We start from the raw sequence: 25049 nt of genomic DNA, 5'->3' as shown, positions 1-25049 counted from the left end.
CTTGGCATAAAAAAAATTGCTAAGAACTACATAAAAATACAATTTTCAGCTGTGGGTCCCACTGTTATGCCCCTTTTCATTACAGCCTCCATGGCTTCACGAATGGGTCGCTGTAAAAATGAGGATAATTTCCCCACATACCAGCCCCACAAAATAGGGAATAGATATCCAGCTCTGCATTTGATTTTTGGCAGCCAGGAGGCTGAGCAATATGACATGGTGGGGAGACCTGACCACTTGCACTGCTGGCTCCTGGGGCCAAGGAGAAACTGGGAGCTGGTGACTGCAACCACTTTGTGTAGTTCAGGAGTCACATTGGCTACATATGTGCAGTTGTTTCCTGGCAGTGACTCTTACTAGTCACACCAGAGGGTTGGGGCACTGGGCATGGCTTATCAGGCAATCAGGGCCCTACCCTACGTGATTTTTTAAATTCAATTATTGCTGTCTATGCAGGGAAAGGAACACCATTTCTCCTCATACAGTCACCTTAATCCATCGTTTTGCCTCAGGTGAGTGCTGTCCTGTTACAACTCGACACCGAGCCCCTCCCTCATCATGCCAAAAGTCCTTGTCATCCAGCATCCCATGTGTGTAGCAGCAGCCACCCAAAGGTGCCTGTGGAAGAAGATTTTCCTTATAGAGCTCTCAGCTTTTCCCATATCTGGAATCCATTTTTGTGAGTTCAATAATCCCCAATTCCTTGCTTTTCCATGCAGTGGGCCTTGAAAAGCTACATGAAACCGTGCAAACTCTGTGTGCTTTGAGAACCTGCACTAGCTGCAGGCAGAGGCCAACCTTCCTGCAAATAAGGTAAGAAGGACAGACAGCTGTCAATACACTCTGAGCTCCCTGGAAGCTCAAAGGCCACCTGGAAGGAGAAGGGGCCAGCAGAGGAGACAGAGAGCACCACCAGCTCCACCACTGCAGTGCACACTGGAGGAGTGATGCATTTTTGAGATGCCTTAAGGCCATAAAACACTCTCCTAGGGATAGCAGCTGATTTAACTTTTTAAAAACTGATTTACTGCTGATAAGCCTGAGAAGCTTTAAACCTTTGACGGGGGACTATGGGCAAATTCCCAGGAAAGAATGGAGCCTGGAAAAGATTGTACTATCTTGCAAAGTCTAACCTAGCTCCAACTAGACACTGAGGGATGACACAGAGATACTTCCTTGTAGGTATGCAGGACACAAGCTGCATCCTTGTTGTGGCAGGCTGGCTTATACTCATGGAGTCCACCATACTTACCAAGATTCACAGGTAACATAAATCACAGAAAGCAGCATGGATCTAATCCCTGTCATGCTGGAATTTCAGCATAACTGTGCTCTATTATTGTTAGATAAGAAAATTACAGACTTTGCTTTCCTTTTGAAGTCACAACAAGGCATCTCTCACAAAGATAAGTGTCTGGGGCTAGTCCCCCTCTCAGGGTTATCTAGTAGTCAGATGCTAACCAGGAACTTCCATTAATTTGGGTCTGCACATTCCTCCCACCAGTCACTATCGTTTACAAAACACAGCTCCATGAGAAGTGAGTGACTTAATCTGATGGATGTTCTGCCAGCATTAACACATGCTGATATGCTGATAGTAGCTGCAGCCTTGGTACAAGTCTAAGTAAAATAATGGAGACTTGCTCTTACCAAATCCATTCAAATAGACTCTTTACAAGCAGATCTGTGAAAGCAGTTTATATACGAACATTACACTCTTACCTCTTCTCCTGGATGCTAACAACTGTATGTTTTAATGTGTTATAAAACTGAGACTGTTCTGTGCCATGCATAAACTGGAAGCATAAACTGATTTGAAGGGTCTGACTCAAAGCCCAGTAAATCTATGGCAGGGATGCTGTTCTCTTGCATCAAGTTAGTACAGAATTTAGTGCACTTAACCACAAGGCAGAATTCACATTTTTGTCAGAATCTTTAAGTTACAGCAGGACACCAACATTTTTACCTCTGCATCCTTCAGATATTCCTTGAGGCTGTTTGGGAAATCTCAGTCCTCATTCTATCTTTAAACTCTTTATTTGCAGTAGGAAAGCCACTGTTTTCACTGGGGTAGCTGTTTGAATGAAGAATTAAAAAATACAGTAGAGTTCTTTATTTTAAGATTGCATAAACGCACAAAGATACTCTATCAGAAATTCAGAAGAGTGGTGACCACTTGGAACTGCAGGCTTGCTTAGAAATAAATGCATGTATTTTAAAAATGTAGTGTAAGAGATAAATAACCAATAGGTCCAAGCAAGCAGGGAGTCTGATATGTTTGAAAATACTTCTCCACTTAACATAATGCCCCAGCTGTCACAGTTGAGCACAGCCATGGTTTCCTAGTTCATGTATTTATGTTTTTGAAGCAACTTTTACTATTAGTAAAACTAAACACAATGAGAGCATTTCCAGTCAAAGGCAGAACACATCAGTGGAAAACATAACACTGCAGCTGCAGGAAAATTCCAGGAGATGGAGACAATCTGAAAGTTCTGCAGGTCCACGGGCTTTGCACTTGCCGATTTTACAGGTATGAGATAAACATGCTACCTATGCCTCCTCTAAAATACTTCTACTCTGAGAAAATATAAGGAGTTGTAAGACATTTTTTCCAGTATAAAATTAACTTCAGAATGTTCCAAACAGCATAAAAATATTTACATGTGTGCATATATATACAGTGCAGTACCATCTCTTGCTTTTACCACATAAACTTCAAGGAAAGCAAAGTAAGCTCAAATATTGCAGAGCTAAAGGGAGCTTCCTGTTATCTTGTCACAGCCAAGGGAAGCTGTCATTACACAGCACTATACCAGCCACTTGAGCTCTGATACTGAAACTAGTGGAACCTCACACACACAAGGCTGACTTCTATGTCTGTGAGTTCCAGAACCAATTCCAAATACCAAATTGCACCTGTAAATCAGCTCCTACAGATGTCCAAAGGCCGTAAGCTTTGCTGACAAAGCCACTGACTGAACCTCTGACTCTAAGGCTAAGGTAAGCCTTGGCTGTTTCTCATGAGTTAAATAAAGTGAGAAATGTGCACGATGCAAATGCTTACTTGTCCATTTCAGTGTAGACCCACACCAAGTAATGGAACTTTTAGACTGAGGTAATGAAAAATTGTAGTTCTCAGCTTTTTTGCTACTTGGTCTCTAACTGCTGTGGTATTATGCAAGTATTATTGCTTAAGTTACAAATTCTGATAACCCGAAATTGTGACATCTCTTCAGGAGATCAACACACCACTGCTCTGAAGGCATACTAGCTTTGGTGGCCTGGGCTTCTCAGGAGGAGTTCTTGGCAAGGTTCAGGAGGAGCTACCATGGCCCACAACACAACGGCAAACACACAATGAGAAACTGACTGCCCTCACAGGAGGACTTCAGATGCAGTCAACAGCAGTTCAAAAACTTTACTTGTGCTTTGCAGGCTACTATCCATCACTAGATTGGAGACTTTTTTCCTGTTTTCCTATAATTATACAGCTCTGGTTATATGGCATTGTTACACTATCTGTCTAATAAAAAGCAATAAAAAATAGCAAACCAGGGGAAAAAAAAAAGTATTTCCCACATCTATCTTTTCATTTCAAAGGCATCCCTACCAATGTAACATAACACCAGATTTCCTTACTTGCTTCCTGGTCATATAATCCATACTTATACAAACTAGTGCAAATGAGTACATGTCATTCTGGAAGCTCCAGCTGGACACTGCCACCCCCGCATGGAGCCAGGCTATGAGCGAGTGTACTGCACTGTGCTGTATTTGGTGACCCTGGAAGACTTGCTCAGTGTGGCACCGGCAGGAGATGGCCCTTGTGAGACAGAGCCCATCAAGTTAAGTGCGGAGTCTGTGATCAGAGCATGCTCTTTCCTTCCTGAGCTGGCACCTGTTGCCTGTTCAGCTCTGCTCTGCAGCCCCGAGGCTGTCACCACCCTTTCATTCAGCACCGTGCTGCATTCCTCTGTCGAAGCGGGGAAACTGAGCGAGCCCTGCTCTGCAGCTGGCACAAGCACCCTCTCTCGCTCCCTCACCACGACATACTGCGAGTCAGGAAGATCCTGAACTGCCAGGGCTCCTGGCCCTGTACCTGCTGACTTCACCATCCTTTCTGTAACCACCACGTTACTTCCATGTGGCAAATCAGGGATTTTCACCATCCCCTGAATGCTCGATGCAGGTGCCAGCACTCTCTCTGTCACCACTACATTCTCCTTAAACTGGGGGTCCAAAAAGACAGGGGCCGAGTGGGCAGGAGCCCCCACAGAATAGGATGTTTCTGTCACAGTGACATTGCTCTCTGTGTGGCTTGTGGGAAGGTGACGGGCACTGTGCTGCCCAGAATGGGATGATGAAAAGGTTGTTTCTGTGACCACCTCCTTGGAGAGGGTGCTTTCTCCTGTGCCACTGCCTGTTTGCATGGGTGGGATGGACTGGAAACCACTGCCTGAGGCAAAGGCTTGTTCAGAGGTGGAAGCATTCTGCTGATGTAAGAACTGTGACTTAGCTTCACTAAGACCAAAACCTGATTCATTCTTGTAGCCACTGTCTTTCATGTTGATCTGTCTACCTATACATATTTCTGCTAGAGTCTTAAACTTTTCTCCTAAATCATCAAGAAAATGGTCATCAAGATCCCCCTCAATGAAGCTGCAGCAGCCAACGGAGCCATGAGGGGAGCCTGATTCTCCCTGGGAATAAATCAGGAGACAGTCTTTTGCAGCTTGCTCTTCATCTTCATCCGCAAAAGAGACAGCTTTCTGCAGACAGAAAACAAGATCAAGCAAAAGTTCATTAATACCAGCTCTAGACTTAGTAATTTTGAAAAATCAGAAATGCTTGGACAATTCAACAAATTCAAAATAAGAAATAAGAAACTGAACTGATCCCACAGAAACTGTCAGCCAAGTGAGGGCTGTACCTAACACGTTTTTTGTTTTTTTGAAATTAGTCTGAACTTGACAGTGCACTTGATGAGAAGAAAAATCTGAGATTATATTTAAAGCCTTGGATACCATCACCACCTGCTGCTGTTCCTTCCAGTAAATGTGCCACTTGTGATACTGATCCACAGTCATGAAGAAATTGCTTTAGTTTTAGTTCAGTGAATGAACTTCACCTTTAACTAGGTTTCTGTGGGAGAACACCAAGACCATTTCTGAGAGCATCCTAACATTTAAACATTGAGTACATGCTGACATGTTATCACCTACCATGGCCCTTTTCTCTAGCGCAGACTACAGGATCACATGCAAGATGCCCAACAGGAAACAAATCAAAAAGTTATATGGATTGGTAAAGCATGGATGCATAGTTCATCATATAAATTCTTAGGATCTATGCAAGCTATCTGGCAAGAAGGAGGGCTCACGAGTTCTGGCTACAGTGCCTACAGGGTCAGCTCAATCTGAAAGCAGTGTCTGCCTCGGAGCTGATGCGGTGCTGGCAGAAATATCTGTGTATGTGCTTGCATCAGCTCCAGTTCCAAAAGTGAAGAAAGCCAAATCCTCTGGGCCCGCTGAACCAGCTTTATCTAATATGGCTCCTGGCTTGTGATCAGAACCACCTTTCTGCCACATTCGAAGTTCTGGACAGCAAGTTAGCTCAGGAGTCTGTGTAATGTGCTATATATCCAGACCGCATTTGACTCTGCATGTTTATCTGCATTTGATCCTGGAAGTAGGCACACAACCCAAGGTTCTGCCACAAAATCAGCAGTTGAAACAATTTGGTTTGGTTATTTGTCTGTTTCCTCACCCCTAATCTGAGATACTTTAGCCTCCCAGAACGGATACTGAGTATGACTTTCCTCCTGCGGATTTCATCAGGCAGTTATGCTTTTAAGTTATGTCACAAAGAGTTGAAGAAAAGGAGATTGCTACTGTAGCATCTGTTCACCTAGGAGACCAGTAGCTAGACCACTCTGAGACATACAAGTACCTAAGGCTCAAATCTTTCCCTGGCCTGAGGTGGTGATTGAAATCTGCAAAGTTACTCCCCTTTAAAACCACATCAGCTGCCAGTTGTAGGGTGTAGAGACGTTTTGTTTGTACAGGTGATGGTGCACAGAAGTCAAACTTTCACTATGAGGAGCTCTTCAGCCAAAGGACTAATGATGTGTGTAACATGAAGAGAAGTAGCTTCAACAACAGGAACAACCTACTGGCCAATGGTTAGGTCAGTAAAAAAAAAAAAGGAAGGGGATTGCAACATATGCCTCATACACTTTTGATGAATGGCCCTTTACCCAGGCTGCTGGGCAAACAGACAAGTCAGCATCACTTACTGCATCAGCTACTTTGAAAATACAGCCCCACCCACAGGTGTATGACATCTTCGGCTTATCTTTCAAAAACCTGCTCCGTGGTAAAGTTTGGAGCTGTGACTCATGATGAGTCACAGGTACCTCCCTAGAGATCAGTTTCATGTTCTTAAATCCCTGAGATTTAGATCACACAATCTTTCTCAGGGCTTTTTCCCGGGCAAGGCGCTCCTGTGCTATTGCTGAATATTCTGGATCCCATCCACAAATACTTCCCTTGAGAGAAAGGTCTATTTGTGTGGCCTTGCAAGCATTCAGTGCTAGAAGACTGAACACTGTCACACTCCAAGTCCCACTCCAAGTGTGGTCAATCCAAAAATCCTTAATGCCCCCATCTCCATATGCGCAGTATCAGGACTGTTTATATCTACATATTTAATCACCTCTGTCTGTCATAACATGATATTTCACAATGCTAAGTGCAAACATCAAAATACTGTTATTTTTGGGTCATATGCTTACATCATTGAAGTAGTCTCTTAAGAATTCTTCATTCATGGCTCCAGCTGCTCCCACAGCAACTCCTCCTCCAGACATGACTGTCTTGCCATCCACACCTGCCATGCCTTCAGCTGCTCCAGCTGCCATGGCTCCATAGTCGGCAGTAGAAAGAAGACGCCTTTGCTCTTCCCATCTTTCCCTGGTAATAGTGTTGTGATGCTCTCCTACGTGAGAGACAGAGCTGCCTGCTCCTATTAGAGCTTCTTCTCCACTCATTCCTGCTGCTGCTGCTGCTCCTGCTGCCGCTGCTGCCGTTCCTCCTTTCACGTTCCCAAGCACAGTGGGTGGAATGAAGCTTAGCACTGGCTACATAAATAAGACAAATTAAGATGTGACATGAAAGCTTTGCTGTCTAGCACACAGAACTCACCAAACCAGCAGTGGGGCTGGGTGGGAACAGGGAGGGTGCTGTCTTACAACTTGTTTGAATTTGCACTTATACATGTTGCTGCAAAGAGGAAAAGGCCTCCTAAAACAGGGTGCAGCGTCCACAAATGTATTGCCAAGAAGGTTCATCAAAATGTTTCCATAGATCATTGTTTTCTTGAAACTCAGAGGATTGAAAATGAAAAAAACCAAAAAAAATTGAAACAAAAAACCCCAACAAAAATAGGCTTGCAAAACTCTAGGGAGCTCTGATGTTCCAAGAAAAACTCTGCCCAGTTTTCCTCAGACACTAAGTGGGGAAGTATGCACTGCCTGCCACCTTTGTGGTGCTGCCTGGCCCTTTTTTTTTTTCCTTAACAAGTTTGGCTTGTTAATTATCTTTTAACAAGAATTTGGTGAGAGCGTTAGCCCTAAATCTTTTGTTTCTGTTATTGTGCAAAAGCATGTCAGTGTCATGCCCTTTTTTTGAAAACCTTGTTTTGCAGCGTAGCAACAAAGAGTAAATTTCTCTTGGTATTTACTGTTCCCTCTGCAGATTTGCACTTTTTCTGCCTTTTTCTTTTTTACTAAGGAATTTCCTCTGTTTCAAAAAGAAAATACACAGAGAAGTAATTTAAAACAGTCTGAAAGTTTAAATGAAGGGAAGCTCAGCATCATAACCCATTATTTTGCTGCTTTATCATGCTCCCAAAGGGGTGCAGAGCATTCCAGGCTTGCAAATGCAAATGTTTCACTCTCTATTGGTTCAACACTTTTCCCACAGTCCTATCTTCTGCTCAGATATGATCAGCATTTGCTTGACTGCTTTCCCTATATTTTAGGATTTAAGTGCTATGGTTGCTTTTTCTACAGCTGCTGGTGGGAGTCATGTCCCACACATCCTTCACTGAGCTTCACAGGGTTAATTTAAATTAATATTCATGTGTTAAAATCTGTCGTAGAGCTTTGAAATATCCACCTGCAGTGGGGAAGAGGCCCCAGCTGCCAAACTGAACACTGGGATAGAAATCAAAGAGAAGGGCTATTAGGGATACATGCCTTCTCCTCAGGAGCTGCTCCTTCACTGTTCCACTGACGCAGCATCGCTTCACTGTGGTCTGGTATGTCAGCAAACGTCTTTGCTCCACCAAATCCCTTTGCTCCCAAGCCACCCGGACACAGGAGCAGCAACAGTGGAACAACTACAGGGAAACAGAAGGTTGCCATTAACTGCGTGGTTATCAGGATCTTAGCATACTTACAGCCACTGTAAGTTTGGCCAGCTCCCATACCCAAATGTATTTTTAATGAGCTAGTGATCAGTATGAGGGCTGGCAAGGACTGAAGACAGGTTCCCAAATATTCAAGGCATTTCCCAACAGCATATGTTGAGGCCAGTTTCCAAGAGAGCAAACTGACAACGAACACATCAGGGTCTGAATCCTGCAGATGGCCACACATGTATGTAGCTATACTTCTATCAAAGATCTCATATACCAATTCCAAGCCCTGGCTATCACTGTACAACCTCAGCATTTCTAACTCCTCCTCTTCTTTTTACTACCAGATAACAACATGGCGTCACATAAATTCCACCTCACCACTCCTTTGACATGACTAGTGTGTTGCCTAGGGGACTCAAAATAACCCAGTTTCAGAAGCAGAGAATATTATTCCTGTGGCATGAACTTTGTTTTATCACAATTAGATTGTTGCCAGCACAAGCAATAAACTATTGTGAGTTTAAATGCAGCACTGCTACACCTGGCCACAGCAGAATTACAAATATTCTTATTTTATCTCACCAAAGAACAATGTCACATGCTGCTCTGAGCAAGGCAGTGAATCTGCAGTGACAGAAAAGACAATGGAGAATGTGCTGTGGTTTGAGTAGGAAGAGCTAGGGTTCACCTGGGGACATCTCAGAATACCAAAAGCATTCCTCACTGCTTCCCCACTAGTTATTTACTGCACCATAAACAAATATTAAAAGTTGTTGATATTAATTTTAAAATGCACAGCTTGAAATCCTTTGAGGGTGAAATGCTGATATTACCAAAATTAGCTGGGGATCTGCCATGACCTCCACAAGACTAGGAGTTTACACAGAATGTATCAAGATGATAAAACCTGGGAGTTGGATTGCTTCTTTCCTCATGCTTTGCAGACCACATTTACAGTGCTTCTGAGATAATATGAAACAATTACTTACGCAGCAAAAGTAAAAATGCCAAGATGATTAGTGCAACTGCTGCTGGTCCCAGACCCACTGACTTCACACCAACAAACCTCTCCTGGCACACACCATCATCTGTACAGTCACAAACAGTCAGCTGCAGAGACTGTGGCAGAGCACAGCTGACCCCCTGGAAATCCTTTATTAGCATGGGAACTTCAGTTCTGCCCGGCTTCAAGTTTTGTGGTACCAGCTGGATGCTGGTGTCTGAGACAGAAGTGGAGGGAGGTTAAAAAAAAAAAAAAAGACAGAGTGAGAAGAGAGAAAATAGACTCCTGCCAATGAACTAAAATACCACTGTTACAGTCTTCCAACAAATCTCCTCCAGTTAAGCCCAGCCAATGCAATGGAATAAAGTTTAATTAGCAGCTGCTACAGTATATGTGCTTTTATTTTTATCGAGTAATTCATGCTGGTAAGTGAGCAGCCATGCTCACTTGCAGCCTCAGATAATTGTGAAATTTCACATTACCAGAGACAGCATGGAAGGCAGCCTAAATCAGCTGTATAGCATCAACCATGTCATCTGGATAGATAAAGGCTGAACTCACAGAGCTTCAGGCTTGAGATTAATCTGTTGTAGGCCACAGACAGAGATCAGGAGTCAACAAAACAAGTGCTCCTGTGGCTATGTCATGTCAAGGACTAACTAGGCAGAAGATCACAGAATTAAAGTTAGGAGGGACCACAGGGGGGCATCTCTACTGGGCCCAACCTCTGTGCTCAAGCAGAGTCATCCTAAAGCACATGGCACAGGATTGCATCCATACACTTATCGATTATCTCCAGTGGGAGAGACTCCACACCCTCTCTGGGCAGTCTGCTCCAACTGCACAGTCACGACACAGTAAAGAAGTTCCTCCTTGTATTCAGGTGGAAATTTCCTGAGCATCAGTTTCTGCCCATTGTCTCTTGTCCCACTGCCTGGCACCACCAAGAAGAGCCTGGATCCATCCTCTTGACACTCTCCCTTCATCAGATACTTATAGATGTTGATGACATCTCCTCTCAGTCACCTCTTCTCAAGGCTGAACAGGCCTAGATCCCTCAACCTTACTTCATAAGAGAGATGCTCAATCCCAATTATCTTTGTTGCCCTCCACTGGATGCTCCAGGAATTCCATGTGTCTCTTGTACCAAGGAGGCAGAACTGGACACAGCACTCCAGATGCGCCTCACCACGGCACAGGAGAGAGGCAGGATCACCTCCCTTGACCTGCTAGCAATGCTCCTCCTAATGCACCCCAGGACACCATGGACCTTTTGCCCACAAGGACACACTGCTGGCTTGTGTACAGCTTGTCATCTATGCTCAGGTAATGCAGCACTGCATATTATCCATAAGAAGATGGGGATAGCTTGCTCCTAGCATTATTAATGAAATCCTGGTCATCACACATAGGGTATCAAGCCAGACAAAGATAGTCAAACTGAAGGATGGCAACACACCCCAGAGGCCAGAGGACATGTCTGGACCTTTATAACCTTTAGAGGAAAAGGGAGCAGAATGTAAATTATGGTCTTAATTTCTGACTCCTTATATAGGGCTGCTGTATTGGTCTCACTCAGCCAAACTGTCAGTTTGACTGGAATTAATAAATTACGACCTTTGGACTTCAAAGAACTGAAAGTAATTAAAAAAACATTTTCTTACCATTTCCAGATGCAATTATCCACTTTTCTGCTGTCCCTTCTGGCTCATCAATGACAGTAAAGCTGAAGGGATAACTGTATGGGTAACCATCCAAATCATGAGCTGTAACATCAACTAATTTCGCATCTGAGCACACAGTCCGCACAGGGTTCACAATAACTGGGCAGTTATCATTCTCATCTTTAACTTGAATGACGACTGTGCCAGTGATTGTTTTCCTTGGGGAATCTAAGAATTTAAAATATGAAAAATTAAATTGATTTGTGCACAAAAAGTTATCTTAAAATAAAAAAACCCCAAACCTTAGTATCTTCCAAAACCCCAAAATTGCTGAAGTAAGTTGAAAGAGATCTCCCTGGAGCTTATGACAGCAGTGCTTCACTCCCAATGTTAATAAATATATCGACAAAGTTCTTCTGAAGACAAGCTCTTTTATTACTTTAACTTGAAAAAAAATCCTGTATGGTGACACAGTAACATGTAGATTATAAATGAAGAATTCTACTTGGATACAAAAGGAGTTCAGAGAGTCTTTCTTGCTTAGAAGCTGAGCTTAGAAGCTGTTTGATGATAGCCATATTCAGATATTGGCAATTCCCAACTCTTGCCAACAGTTTCCTATCAGACCCATCTTTGAAAACTCTTATAAAAAGTTCATCTCCATCTAGTCAAAGGGGAGAAACAGATACCTTGGGAGCCCATTCCAAAAAATGAGTTGCCTGTGTCTCTCCTTTGAATACTGAGACTGCACTTGCTGCCTAACTTAAGAGATTGGTTAAACCAATAACCCTTGCAGACAGGCAATTTGTGTGAAAACAAAACCCTCTCGACTTACCAGTAGTTACACCCAACATGGTGATAGTGTAGGTACCATTTACTACATGAGGTGATTCATAATCAAGATTTTTAGCAAGCCGTATTTCACCTGTGACTGAGTCTACAGTGATCCAGTTTGCTGCATCTTTTCCTTTCATGTATCTGATGAAAATAACGCATAGACGGACAATCAAAGATTTAGGTATGGGTGCAGTACAGAAAGTACAATCAGGGAGTGAGACTGGAACAGGAGACACAGCTGCACTGCTGGGCATTGTCCTCTTCCCCGCATTCTGTGCTCCCAGCAAAAGCTGAGCATTAGACACCCATGAAAAACTGCATTACAGGCATGGGGGGAAGAGCTCCATCCCTGGGTGTGCAACTCTGCTTTGCACCATTTGTAAAGGCTATGGTGGTGGTTAATTAACATTCTATCTGAAAAGCTATGATTTAAAACCTAAGCGCACACATGCAGACATATTTGTGATACACCCTTTCTGTCTGACTGATAAATGCTTCTGCATATTCCTTCCTAATTTTACTGGAGACAATGGAATCAGATTGGTAAATCTAATCTTGAAAGTAGACAGGTATGACAAGCACACCATGCAAACACAAACAACTTCAACCCAAACAACTTCAACCCAAACAACTTCAACCCAAACACTCAGGTCTCGCCATATACAAAAAAGAAGGAGGATTTTCATATCACCAATTTTCTGCATAATAGAATATTGAATATCATTTATGATGTTTAAGGTGATGTTTAGCAGAAAATTATTGCCTTTGAAATTATTTCAGTTTAACACACAAATGTTGACAATAAGATATGACTTCTAACATACAGAGTTATGGTAATAAAAAATTCTTACCTAATGTGTTCTGCTATTTTTCCAGTGTCTTCATCATAGGCTTGATACTGTCCAATAACCTGTTTTACCTGCAGTTCCTCACTTGCTTCAATAATTTTTGTGCCACCAGGGAACACAGGGCCTTCCTGCACATTGATCACCTTAATTTTGATTGGAATTGTTTCTGCTTTATAACTGGGTTTAATCGACTTGTGGAACTCTGCTTTGTTTGTAACAACAATGCCTAAGTTTAAGCTTTGCATTTTTTCATAATCCAGCTCCTAGAGCAATAAAGAAAATTTAAAAAAAAATCAGAATTTGTCAGAATCCAGTATCTAGACAACACGCACATATTTAATATTTAAATAATACTATAGCATACTTATTTGAGTAATAGGGATGTAAATATTTAAGCAGTAAGGATGTTATAGTGCAAGGAAATTTCTTAACCTGTTAGTCTTGCTCATTTTTAATGGATGACACCATAGGTATGGCTTTATATTATTGAATGAAACTTATTCAATGTATGTGAAAGGAGGCCTACCCATATATTCTGCCTGTCCCTTCAGTGAATCAGTCCTCAATTACATGGCTCCTCCAAATTTATGTGTTTGCATTTGGTTTTTTTTAAACCTAATCATTCACTTAATAATGCTAAATTTTTTTTAATAATTAGCAGTTTTCAGATAAAGAAACCTGAGTAGGGAAAAAAAAAAGCTACTTAGGGCACTATGCATCTTCAGTACTTGTGGACTAATGAAAAGTGAAAATTACAGAATAGACATTTCCACTAATTTAAAATATTTTCATCATTATTTCAACTTGCTGAAATTCATAAAATTGTCTGTAGCTCATGAATCATGGAACAGGTGTTGCCGGCAACATTAGCAGTGGCCAGGGGAAATAAAGAAATTTATACTGAAATAAAGGACAGCAGAAATGTGAAAGTTTACAGCAGTTGCTCAAAGGGCAAGGGAAGTCTAGAGACTCCTGCCCTACAAGTTATATTAGTGATCACACAAAATGCAAACAGAAAAGCTTGACAAAATTATTATATTGCATGGAATTACTGAATGCATTAAAAATATGGCAAAGGAGGAGTATGCACACATTTTACATATTGACTGAATAAACACAATTTGTCAACACAGATGGATAAATTATTCTATTATTTAAAGTAAACTCTCTAAAATCTATACTTACCTTCACAACGGTCAAAATTCCTTCATTTGTTTGGGTATCTGTTACAATTTTGAAAAAACCACCTTCATTGCCAGAAACAAATGTAAAGTTTGCCAGCCAATTATCAGAAAACTCTTCATCTTTGTCAAATACTTTTATTCGCATAATTTCCACATTTGCTCTGTTTTCTTCAATGCTTCCTTCAAACTGCAAATAAAAAAAAATCCACTCTTTAAAAAGATGTCATGGCTTACCTCATTTCATCAGTGCAAGGAATTTTGCACAGTGCCTTATTATGGGGTAGTGGCAGGTGTAGGAGCATGCTAAGAATTGTGATAATTGTACTTACTGCATGACTTTCAACAACAGGCAGATTGTCATTGACATCCAGAACCTTGATTTCTAAAGAACATGTTGCAGCATTCCCATCTTTTTCACCACCACGGTCCTTTGCTTCCACCACCAAAGAATAACTACTTTGTGTCTGTCATGGTAAGAAAAAGGTGTTTAATTAATCCAAGCTAAAAATTCTTCCTTTGCTCTATGACTTTCATTACATTTTGGTAATGTCTCTTATGGTCAAGTGTAACTCCTCTCTAGCTAGAAGTAAATCTCACACACAAGTGCCTTGACAGATTCTGCTGGAGTAGAACTGAGGGTTTGAAAAGGGTACAGGACTTTCACATCTTCCCCACCAAGAGTCAGACTGTACTTACATCTCAAAGTAAAAAATGCCAGTGACCATGAAGAGGGACAAGACCAGTGACACCTACATGCCAGGACATAGGCAGAGCTACATCCCTCAGCCAGAGAGCCAGCATTCCCATCACCATCTGCTGGCCAAGGAAAACTCTGCAAGCACAGGTCGTGCTCCTGGTAATATGTGACTTCCAATGCAGTTTCACAGCAGCACCTGTCCTAACTATTTGAACTGCGTTTTGCATGGCAGGCCACAAAAATCCAGATGCAGCCAGCAACTTTGCAGGCGGTGATCAAGGTTATCTTTGCCATACACTCCCCAGAAGAAAGAAATGATGCCTTGTTTTGTGTAACTGCTGCCCTGACTGCACAGGAGGGACAGAAAGCAACAACCATCAGGCTGGGGCTGTGCTAGGGAGGTGATGGGGGGGATACAGCCTTAATCCCATTGCCTCCTCCCTCTGTCCCTGAAAAGCATGCTTCAGACAGACAAGCTTTAATCTCAAGGGAAGTTAAGAAAGGTGAGAGGGCCAGCTCTTCACCCTGCAGGCAGGGCTGAGGGTGACACAATGGGCACCAGAAAACCATTATTAACAAACATCAAAAAAGGAGGTGTTTTTTTACCTCTCTGTCAAGGTTTATTTTGGCTACTCGAACCTCGCCAGTATTCTTATCCATGCTGAATGCATTGCTAGGGCTTTGGGAAACAATCCTGAAAGCAATTTTGGAATTTAGATTATTTGGTTCATCTGCATCTGTTGCATTTATCCTCATTACAATTGTACCTGGAAAACACAAACAGAATAGGGCACTTGTTTACACCACCATGCACTGGTATATACCTTTACTGCAATGTCCAAGAGCAGAGCATTTTGTTACATGCACTGCCCAATTTTCTGATGCTCTTGACTTTATTTATTTAATGCATGAAGTTGAACAAGTGTTCTTAAACCCAATAGGTACATGTTAAAACTATATGTTCTAGCCAACAAAAAGATTGCATTTGCACACCTGTAACTCATAAAATTCAATGTGCAAATTAAACAAGGGGTTAAATTCTCTCAGTAATTCTGACAGAAAAATGTAGATACCACACAGAGCAGAAAGTACAAGCTTTCGAACAATGAGCAACATTTCCCTCACACATTATTCTAAAGAGCACTAATTATTCCTCTACCTGAACATTATTAATACCAATGATCTGTATTGATGCCCTCCAACAACTTCATTCAATATACATGGTGGTACCCATGGTGCAATCCCCTTACAATTTAATATGTTTCTTCACATTAGAGTGGCACTGAAAGAGACACACTGCCAGGTATTTATTAAGTAGTTTTATTCCAGCTTTTCTAATCTTCTTGAAAATAATCTGTTGCTCTTATGTTTGCTGATGTGAATAGGAAAACGGCCATTAACTTGTTCCTCAATGGTTATGGCACAGCCATATGTGCTTACCTGGAAACTACCTCTCCAGCCCACAAATAAAAGGGTGAGGATAGCAGAGTGGATGAGGATGGCAGAGAAGTCCCTCCCAAATAGGCTGTGACTACAAGGCCAGAAGGAAGATTGCATTTCCTTGCAATTCCTGCAGACGAATTCTGGTTCCTGGATTTGTGGTAGCTCTGACAACAAACCAAAGGTGCCACAAGAGGAAATACTGTTGTTCCCTCTTGCCCCTACGGGGATGCTCTCCCTTAATCATACAACACAGCCTTGAATAAAATCCTTCATTCACACATGGATGACCTGGCTTATCTCAGCAAGAGAACGTGCCCTTGCTACTGCAGATGTACTGCTTTCAAGTGCAAATTCATATGTCCCCTTGCATATCCTGGGAAGAACTGAAAGAAAAAAAATTAAAATAAAGTTACCTGTTTCGCTTAATTCTTCAACTGAACCAACAAAAACTTCATGTGAAAACACTGGAAAATTGTCATTTATATCCACAACTTTAATTGGGAGGTCTATTGGCTCTTCCAGTTTTGCCCCATTCTTATCTAGTGCATGGCCTCGGACCTGATAACACAGACAGAAACAATAAATGAATCCAATGAGTGACTGTCATACATACAAACATATATGCAAAACAGAAATACACCCACTATATATAACAAAGTCTAAATACTATAAAAGCTTATTACATATGCTTACAAATACAAGCAGGTATCCACAAATATCCAGAAATACATTATATATGTGTATTATTTCAAGCAGACACATTTAAAGAAAATAAATAAAAAATGGATAGGAGGGGACCTATAAAGAAAAAAAAATAATTTTCAACTTACAAGAAGAATGGGAGTCTTCTCTCTGTCCACCCTTCCTGTTATGTTCAGGTCACCAGTCTTTCCATTGATAACAAATAATCCATAAGGGGGTTCTGTTACTCCTTGACCAGATATAGTGTAAGTTACTACTATTCCTGTAGCTTCAAGATCTGAATGTATCTAGTAGGAATATAACAAATTAAATAGCACTCAGTAAATAAAACCACATTTAAAAGTGCAACAAAATATTTTTTCTGTCTTGTAATGAACAAACAAACAAAAATATTTAACACGTTTCCCTGCACTCCTCTGACTGTGGAGATGTAGAGATGAATGCAGGAAGGGCTGTATGTTCTATTTGAGAATCTGGTGTGGGGAGATGAGAAACATCTGGAGGAGGGAGTTGACCTGGGAGGTCAGACCTTGGCTAGGAAATATACCAGGACTGGAGAAGGGATAGGATGGAGGAAAAAGGTCAGACCTGGAGATGAACACATAGAAGAGGCTGCAGAGACTAGAGATTACATCCTTTCTCTGCTGTCAGCAGATATTCAAACCATCTGGAAAAGTGTGCATTGTACCAATATCACCATCAAGGGGCATCTCAAGCAGAGGGCAACAGCTTGCCAACACCTGCAGTCACCTCATATGCTGAAGTGGCAGGAGTGGTGAATTTAGGTTTGAACACTGGTGCTGAACCAGATGCATATCACCTTCACACAGGATAACACCTGGGTTATTTTTAGCTCTGTTTCCTAAAAGACTAGGCATACATAATCATGTTCTATGTACATCCTTCTGCCCAATCAGCACCAGCACATGTGGGACCCACTTGCCAAGTTCAACCCCACCTGAGCAGGGGTAGTGGGGTGAAAAAACTCAAAGGTATCGCATTCCCTTAATGAATAAGCTTAATGAAAAATGGGGCTATGAAAAGATGAGAGACTGAGCCAAACCAGGCTTTAAAAGTAAAGGAAACAGAAGGAAATGTGTCAATCTTCAACTAGCATTCAAGTTCTTTAAAATTAAAGAAATATTTGTGCATGTGTTTAGGGAAGCCACATTCTCATTTTACATTTCCATCTCTATTTTTTTATGTTTATTTCATATTTAACTGCTTTCTGGGCTTACTCTAGCAATTGGATTCTTATAGGAATTGTCCTCCTCCTCCCGTATGAAAGCTGGAGGGACTGTCCATTCTCGCTTCTGTCTGACTGGGCTGCTGGGATGAGACAGCAGGCCACTCCTGTCATTTCGGTTATAAACCTGTGAAAAGACAAGATGGAATGTCAGCACTGCATTTACTCATTTCAGATAAATGCTTTATTGCTGCTGTAGCCAAGATGTCTGAGCAACTTTTGATCTTTCCATAGCTAGTAACTTCAAAATCATGGAGCAGCATCTGCCTTCTGAGTCACAGTCTAAGAGCTACACAGTCCTCAAGCTGGTGGAAGAGGAAAACTGCACTGGTCTTTTCATCAAGACAGAATTAGGCAAGACAGGCTTTAAAAATATGAACAAGTTTCCATGACCGGCGGTTGGTGAAAATACACCTTCTCTGGAAGATTTAAATGCTTGTCATCAGATGTGGGAAGACGTTTGGCACTAAAGCTGTTTTGAACCACCATTTCTGCATCACCACTGTGTTTATCTTCCCACCAACAGTGCCTTGCATATTTAACCTTCTCCCTGCAACAGAATAGATGGAAGAGCAGCCCTCTATTCGATCCACCCAATGTCTCTGTTATCCTTGTTTAACTACATCTAATTCTCACTCTGCATGAGACCCCTCATCCTTCTGTCCACTTTATTTTCTACTGTCTCTGCTGACTCCCAGCTTAACATATTCAATAAAACAGTGGTTTTTCATCTACCGAGATCAAAAAAGCAATTTACACTTTTACTGTGTTAGGGGAAAGTTTCAATGCCACTCTAGGTGATGGATGTAGGAATCTATTAACTTTTCAGCTTTCATTTCTCTATTCATTATGCAGCTTTCACATTTCAGAAAATTGTAGAATTCAAGACACTTATCAACTGAAATAAGGTATGGCTTTGATATGTTGCTCAGAGAACCCTTCTACAGGCACTGATAAAGAAAAAGCTTTCCATTATATCCTACCTTCACATAGAGTCCATGTCCATAATTCAAACAGATCTGCAATGGAAATTACGACAGTCATTATTAATTCTATGTCTTTTCAGCAGCACTTAAACATAACTTTTGTGACCCGCTTCCTAAGAGCAGCAAAGCCATAAGGAAGAAGGATTTTGACATGTATAAATTAATATTTATTATTTACCCATAACAGCTTCTGAAAAATTCACCCATAACCACTGACATTAAAAACATGCAGCACTTTGGTGAAGCTCCCTTTTCTGGGCAAGCCTTGGATTTGTGGCTGTGGTGGGTTACCAATTGCATCAGAGAAGAAAAGCAGATAAATGGTGTTTAAAGGTAAGGACTAACCCAAACATCTGCTGAAGTGTACATGACAGAAGCAGCTCTCCTACTCAGAAACTTGCTGGGAGGATAAATGGCATCACTTATTTAAACAAGGCAGAGGTGCTTGCTCTGACAAAACCTCGCAGGCTAATGTTCAGCATAGGGACTGCCAACCGCTTCACACACCAGGATAGGCCAGGACAGCTATGCATGGCTTTGAATGACTCAAGTGACAAATTCTGGCTGGAAGAAGCCAACTTTTCAGAGACCCCCTGTTCATGTCCACTTTCCAGACACCATAGACTCTTCAAGTAACAACACCCATAAAATTGCAAAAAATGTAGGTATTGGGAAACAGGAACAATAAAAAGTAGGCTATTACAACATGGGAAATCTACAAATCAAACTTTTGAACTTTGTACAGGTAGCCGATACTGTTATTGTTCTGAAAACTATTACTACTTATATTTTGCAACTTAGGTGATTATTTTCTTAGGCATACTACTGCCTAAGGCAGAGCAGGCTCAGAAAAGGTGGTTTTCTACTCAAATTAGTCAGTCTCTGACTGGTTTCTAGTCTGTTCACTGGGCTCTCCCTATTCTTCCCTCTGACTCAGCCTTGATTACTGAATTGATGACAGCTTTTTTTTTTTTAAATAAAAGATACTATCTTGTACCCACACAATCCATCAGACTGTGTTGAGCAATACAGCAGATTTCTGTTTCAACTTGCTCAACAAAACTGTTTTTCAAATGGTATTTTTCCAAATTTTTCTGAAGACAGAAATTATCAAGCAGTAAGTTTCCTAATGGATATGCATCAGGAAGGGGACAGGATCTCACACCAAGCTGTTTTCATGGATGCTCTTAATCTTATTTGATTTTACTAATAGTATGGATTTTCAAAATTTATTTTCACGGCGAATGAGATTATACCAGCAAGAGTGTCAGGAGAATTTTGCTTTATAGTTAAGATTTTCCACAGAAGCTCCAACTCTTTTGGAATGTGAATAATTGTCAAGATATCATTAGAAACATCCTTGGTTGTTCTAACTGGTAAACTGGAGGGAAGGCTGTTTCTGTCTCAAAACTGAATAGAGACAAGAGGCATGCACTGAGAAGTTTACTTGTATTGGAAACTTGAGAACACACTATAAACGAAAGTGTCAGAAAACCAAGAATAATCAGATCTTCCACTGAGATGTGTGTCAAAAATGTGTGAAAAAATTCCACTAGTCATTATAAAAAGAAAATCTTTCATTAAGATAAGTAAAAGTAAAAAATCAATTTGTTTGTATAGCAGAAAATGTCCCTCAAAACTTTCTAGGTTAATGCTAAGACAGTAAAAAATACTTTTGCTCTTGTATTATTCAATCTGCAGTCCACAGGTAGCCTCACAAGGGACTTAGAAGATATCTACAAAAAATTTTTAAGAATGATGGTTTTATTCACAAGATGCATAAACACAAGGGAAAAAAAATACATAAAGGGATCCAGCCTTTTAATGAGAAATTTTAAAAGTTCCAAACATTTTAAACTTAGGGAAAAGCATGTTTTAGTGACATTTTCTTCAAGGACAAGCGAAATGTCAGAATTTACTGCCTGTCAAACATGTGAATTTCCCCCCCCATATTTTTTTTTCTTTTTAGTATCTTTCAACTGCCTTCTGTTACATGGCTCAGAGAAGGAAAGCTCTGTCACTTGCTGTGGATCACAGCCTTGGCTCAAAATCCAGACATCTACTGATGACAACTGTTGACCAGAGCTGAGAACACATTGTCAGAAGAAAACAGGATGGTTACAAAAAAAAAGTCTGAGGCTTGAAGTAATGAAATGAGAATGAAACACTACAGGAAAGAAGCAGGAATAGGCAAGAAGGCATGGGAAAGAAGGGAGTGACTGCCATGTACAGTGACTGCAAGGCTGCTCTTGCCCAAAGCCCTTCTCATCTATAGTCAGGAAGTGACTAAAGGACGGATTTTCAACGTAAAGCTCAGATTTAAGCTGTAAAACTATAAAGACTGAGTAACCAAGAAGGTACGTGTCTGCATTTACTACACCAGGAAACAGACTAAGAAATGTGATCTTTTCTGTGCGCTGTGTGTTAGGAGATTTGGAGCTTGTACCTCCTGTGAGTCAGTTTGGTGTTGAAGACAACATGTGAAGACCTCAGAGAAGCAAGCGGGGGGACCCTCCATGGTCATCTACTAGTACATCTCCTGGCCCTGGGGAAAACAAACTACACCCAAATGCTTCCTGACAACTGTTTATCCTGTTCTTAAAAATGAGGGATAGATGTCCCTCAGCCTCACTAACCTAAGGGGGCCCCTAGATAGTCCTACAGATGAAAAGTCTGTTAATTTTCATCTTCATTTTATTATCCTAATTCTTAGCTCCTTGCAAGTTGACCATATTGCTGCTTGCGTGATGTTCTGAGTAAGGCACACAAATTTACATATCTAAATGAAAGCTAAGTGCCTAAACTTTCATTATGATCAGCAGAAATATAGCCAATACCCACCAGGATCGGAACGCTGCTCAACTTGCCCCCAAACCAGTCCATATTTATTTCTCTCTGAGCTCTACTGATTGTAACTACATTCAATTAAGTACTGTAATCCCAACACAGGAGGATTTGTAGAGCAAAGTATTTGACGCAGAGAACCCAACACCATACAACCCATGGTTTGATGGATCCTTCAGACTAGAATTAGTTTGTTCCCACAGATCAAACATCTACAAGCAGATGGATGCATCTCCCAACGTGGTTTCACTCAGGAGGGATACAATTCACACATTCTTGAGATTTTCTTCAAAAGTACAATATAATCCAACCAAACAGGTGCACTCAGCATCCACTGCATCTCCATATACATTAACAGAAACTTAAACACCTATATTGAGATGTCTTAGCCTCAAACCAAACGTCCTTTGTCATGTTGGCAGTGCTCTCATTGTACAGTGCAATTCGCTTTTCTTCCACTCTTCATGTATCTGCAAACTTTTCAAACATCTTAATCACCGTCTTTTCTCACATACCAGTTCTTTAATTTCCCTTAAAAAATAATAAAGCAGGATTTTGTGACTTTTAATTTTTTTTTACACTTTTTTTCTGAAGTTTGGTCTCAAAAGTAACATACCACTTCAGTTCAATACAATGGATAAAATACTAGACCTTATTTATTTCTCAGGTGCTTTCAGACCTCACCACAGACGGGCTTTCTCTCGTTTTTAGAACAATATTAAAATGTTGAATCAATCCACAGATGGTTGTAAATACTTTTACCACGCTTCAACATGTTCTGGCAACAGAAGCCAGGTTGCTTTGAATTACCTCACCTCTGCTCTTCGTAAAACCAAGCATCACTTTGTGATAGTTTTTACTTAACTCGTTTCTATGACTTCTGAAAATAAACTGTCATCGACTCTGACATTACAGAGTTACACTTACAGACATTACATCTAATATATTCAGGACAGAATTTCATCACACTCAGCTTAAGTCTAACATCCCAAACATCAACAGAGTACAATCCGAGGAAGGCGTTCAGAGAAAAGGTAAATTTTGCTACTCCCATAGTAAGATTCATACATCTCTGTCAACTATTCTTTCACTCAAATGCAGGAAGTGTTCTAAGACTTCTTCTTTTGGATACATGATGTCCACCCCCTTTAGAAATGACCGAGAAACCTCCCAGTCTAATAACCCTTGATAGCTGTGCCCGCCTGGCAGGCCCAAGGCTCTGGGTGTGTGTCCTGGACATGCTCCAAGCCAAGCCCAACCCTTAGAGTGCACCGCCATTCAGCACAAATGTTCCTGGAAAAGAGTTGGAGGCAGGGTCCTGGGGAGATCCGCCATGACGTCTGCAAGGTACCCAGGGATGATGATACAGGGATGCAGCCTGCAGGCAGGGTGGGAGCACTGAGAGATACTTCCAGGAAAAACTGGGAGAGGAAGAACCTACCATTCCTGATGCTTTTAAGGTAGAAGACGCTCAGAGAAGACACTACTTTTAGACTAATTTTGTTTTTCAGTAGCTTTGTAAGATTTGTAAGAAATAAATGACCCTAATCCAATACTCTCAAATTAGAAACTTGACTTATTGATTAGAAAAAGAACCCCAAAATTTCAAAACCCAGCAGTCCCTCTCTTTCTCTTCTGCCATCAGAAGCTTTATTCACTCTAATATTCTGACAATGAGTCTTTTAGGCCAAAGTGAGTTGACTCTCAGTACATCATATCCTGACCCAGCCTTAGCTCAAACTGATGATGATGAGGATTGAGAAAAATAATGTTCTTCAGGCAAAACTAACAGCATCCTGAGCCAGTGCAAGCCCACCGAAATGGACCATGGTGTGGCTTCAGGTATTGCAGGAAGAATATGTAAAAACTTTTGCACAAGCGGTGCTCCATGTTTTCCATCATTAATTTGGACAAAATGAGGATAAAACATTTTCCAACCAAACCCCAACTACCAGCTTGCTGTAAAAACAGGTTCAATTGTTGTTGGCCAACTTATGCACAACCATATGTCTGTATTAAAGTCATCAGACAACAGGTCTTTAGATAACAAATCTGATTTTGCAGGTTCCTGAGCTCAGGGAACAAGGTCCCGACCCCCCCGTGCCTTCCATTCTGTCCATGCAACAAGCCATTCCTGATCCCTGCCCAGCTGCTCGGCAGCTCCTAGCACAGCCCAGGGCATGGCCTCCACCCTCACCTTTGTCTGAGTGGCGGAAGCCCAACTTACGCAGGCGTTCTGCCAGCCTGGAAAGGTGAAAAGCAAAAGCAAATGCCGCAGATACAATGAAGAGTTTGCTGTAAACCAGCTAGAAAGAGCTAGAAAGCATCAGTCCTAATCCAACAAACCAAGTGTTTCGTTCTCTGTTTGTTATGAGACAGCCGTTGCTTTTAGCCTCAGAAAGTATTTCAGAGGATGGAAGATCTAATGGTTGATGGCTGAAAAACAGTGAGAGAAGGGCAGGAGAAAGCCTAAGGAGTCCTGGATTGTTAAGAATTTGATGTAATTTTTCTAAGGTGATAAAGAATTCCAAACTTTTTGATTCATCTTCCCTCCTGGCACTGTTCCCTCAGAGAGGAAACGCAATTTACTAATACAGAGAGTGTGTTGAACATGAAAACGGCAACAATATGAACTTCTCACCGCATTCATGTTCTTTCCGGCGCCTCAGCAACCCCACCCATCCCAGATACCGCTCCTGTTGGAATTTCCTACCTCCACCTGCTTTCAGGCAGCAAACAGCGATGGCTTTTATCTAATTCCCAAAGAAAGAGAGAAAACCCGTTCCCAGCCACATGCAGCGTTGGGAGGGGCTGCCAAGCGCCGATGGGAAGGAACACCTCTTTCCGGCGGCCGCACTCGGGACCCCCGCGGCAGTACCCCCGCGGCTCCATCCCGCGGCAAAGCAGCTCTCCGGTACCGAGGGATCCCCGCGGCAAAGCAGCGCCCCGCACTCACCAGCAGCGCCAGCAGCCGCACCGCCGCCACGGGGCCCCGCGACATGACCGCCGTGCCGGGACGGGCTCAGCTCCCGCGGCCGCCCAACTCGGGAATGCCGGCGGCCCGTGGAGGGGGGCACAAGTAGCCGCGGGTGGGTGGAGTGTGCCGGGCGGGATCCGCGCCGGGAGGGGGCAAGAGGCAGGCGGCCCCGAGCCCCGCCCGGCCCGCGGCGG

At 41.9% G+C, this 25049-nt stretch overlaps 1 protein-coding gene across 1 annotated transcript; it reads right to left on the bottom strand.

Moving 5' to 3' along the window:
* Positions 1-840: 840 nt before the first annotated feature.
* Positions 841-25015, bottom strand: LOC119697461 (desmoglein-2-like). The gene is made up of 15 exons (XM_038128257.1): positions 24835-25015; positions 19032-19067; positions 18041-18175; positions 16931-17089; positions 16514-16658; positions 15264-15424; positions 14290-14424; positions 13962-14147; positions 12780-13039; positions 11927-12069; positions 11092-11319; positions 9414-9644; positions 8261-8403; positions 6797-7141; positions 841-4772 (listed from the first exon to the last, which is right to left on the bottom strand). The coding sequence occupies exons 1-15, from the start codon at positions 24877-24879 to the stop codon at positions 3747-3749; spliced, it is 3378 nt and encodes a 1125-aa protein (XP_037984185.1). The 5' UTR covers positions 24880-25015; the 3' UTR covers positions 841-3746.
* Between the last annotated feature and the right edge of the window lie 34 nt (positions 25016-25049).

This window comes from Motacilla alba, chromosome 2 (assembly GCF_015832195.1).
Source record: "Motacilla alba alba isolate MOTALB_02 chromosome 2, Motacilla_alba_V1.0_pri, whole genome shotgun sequence".
NCBI classification, from domain to species: domain Eukaryota; kingdom Metazoa; phylum Chordata; class Aves; order Passeriformes; family Motacillidae; genus Motacilla; species Motacilla alba.
Note: the sequence above shows the minus strand (reverse complement) of the source record. Positions and strands in the feature narration are given on the sequence as shown.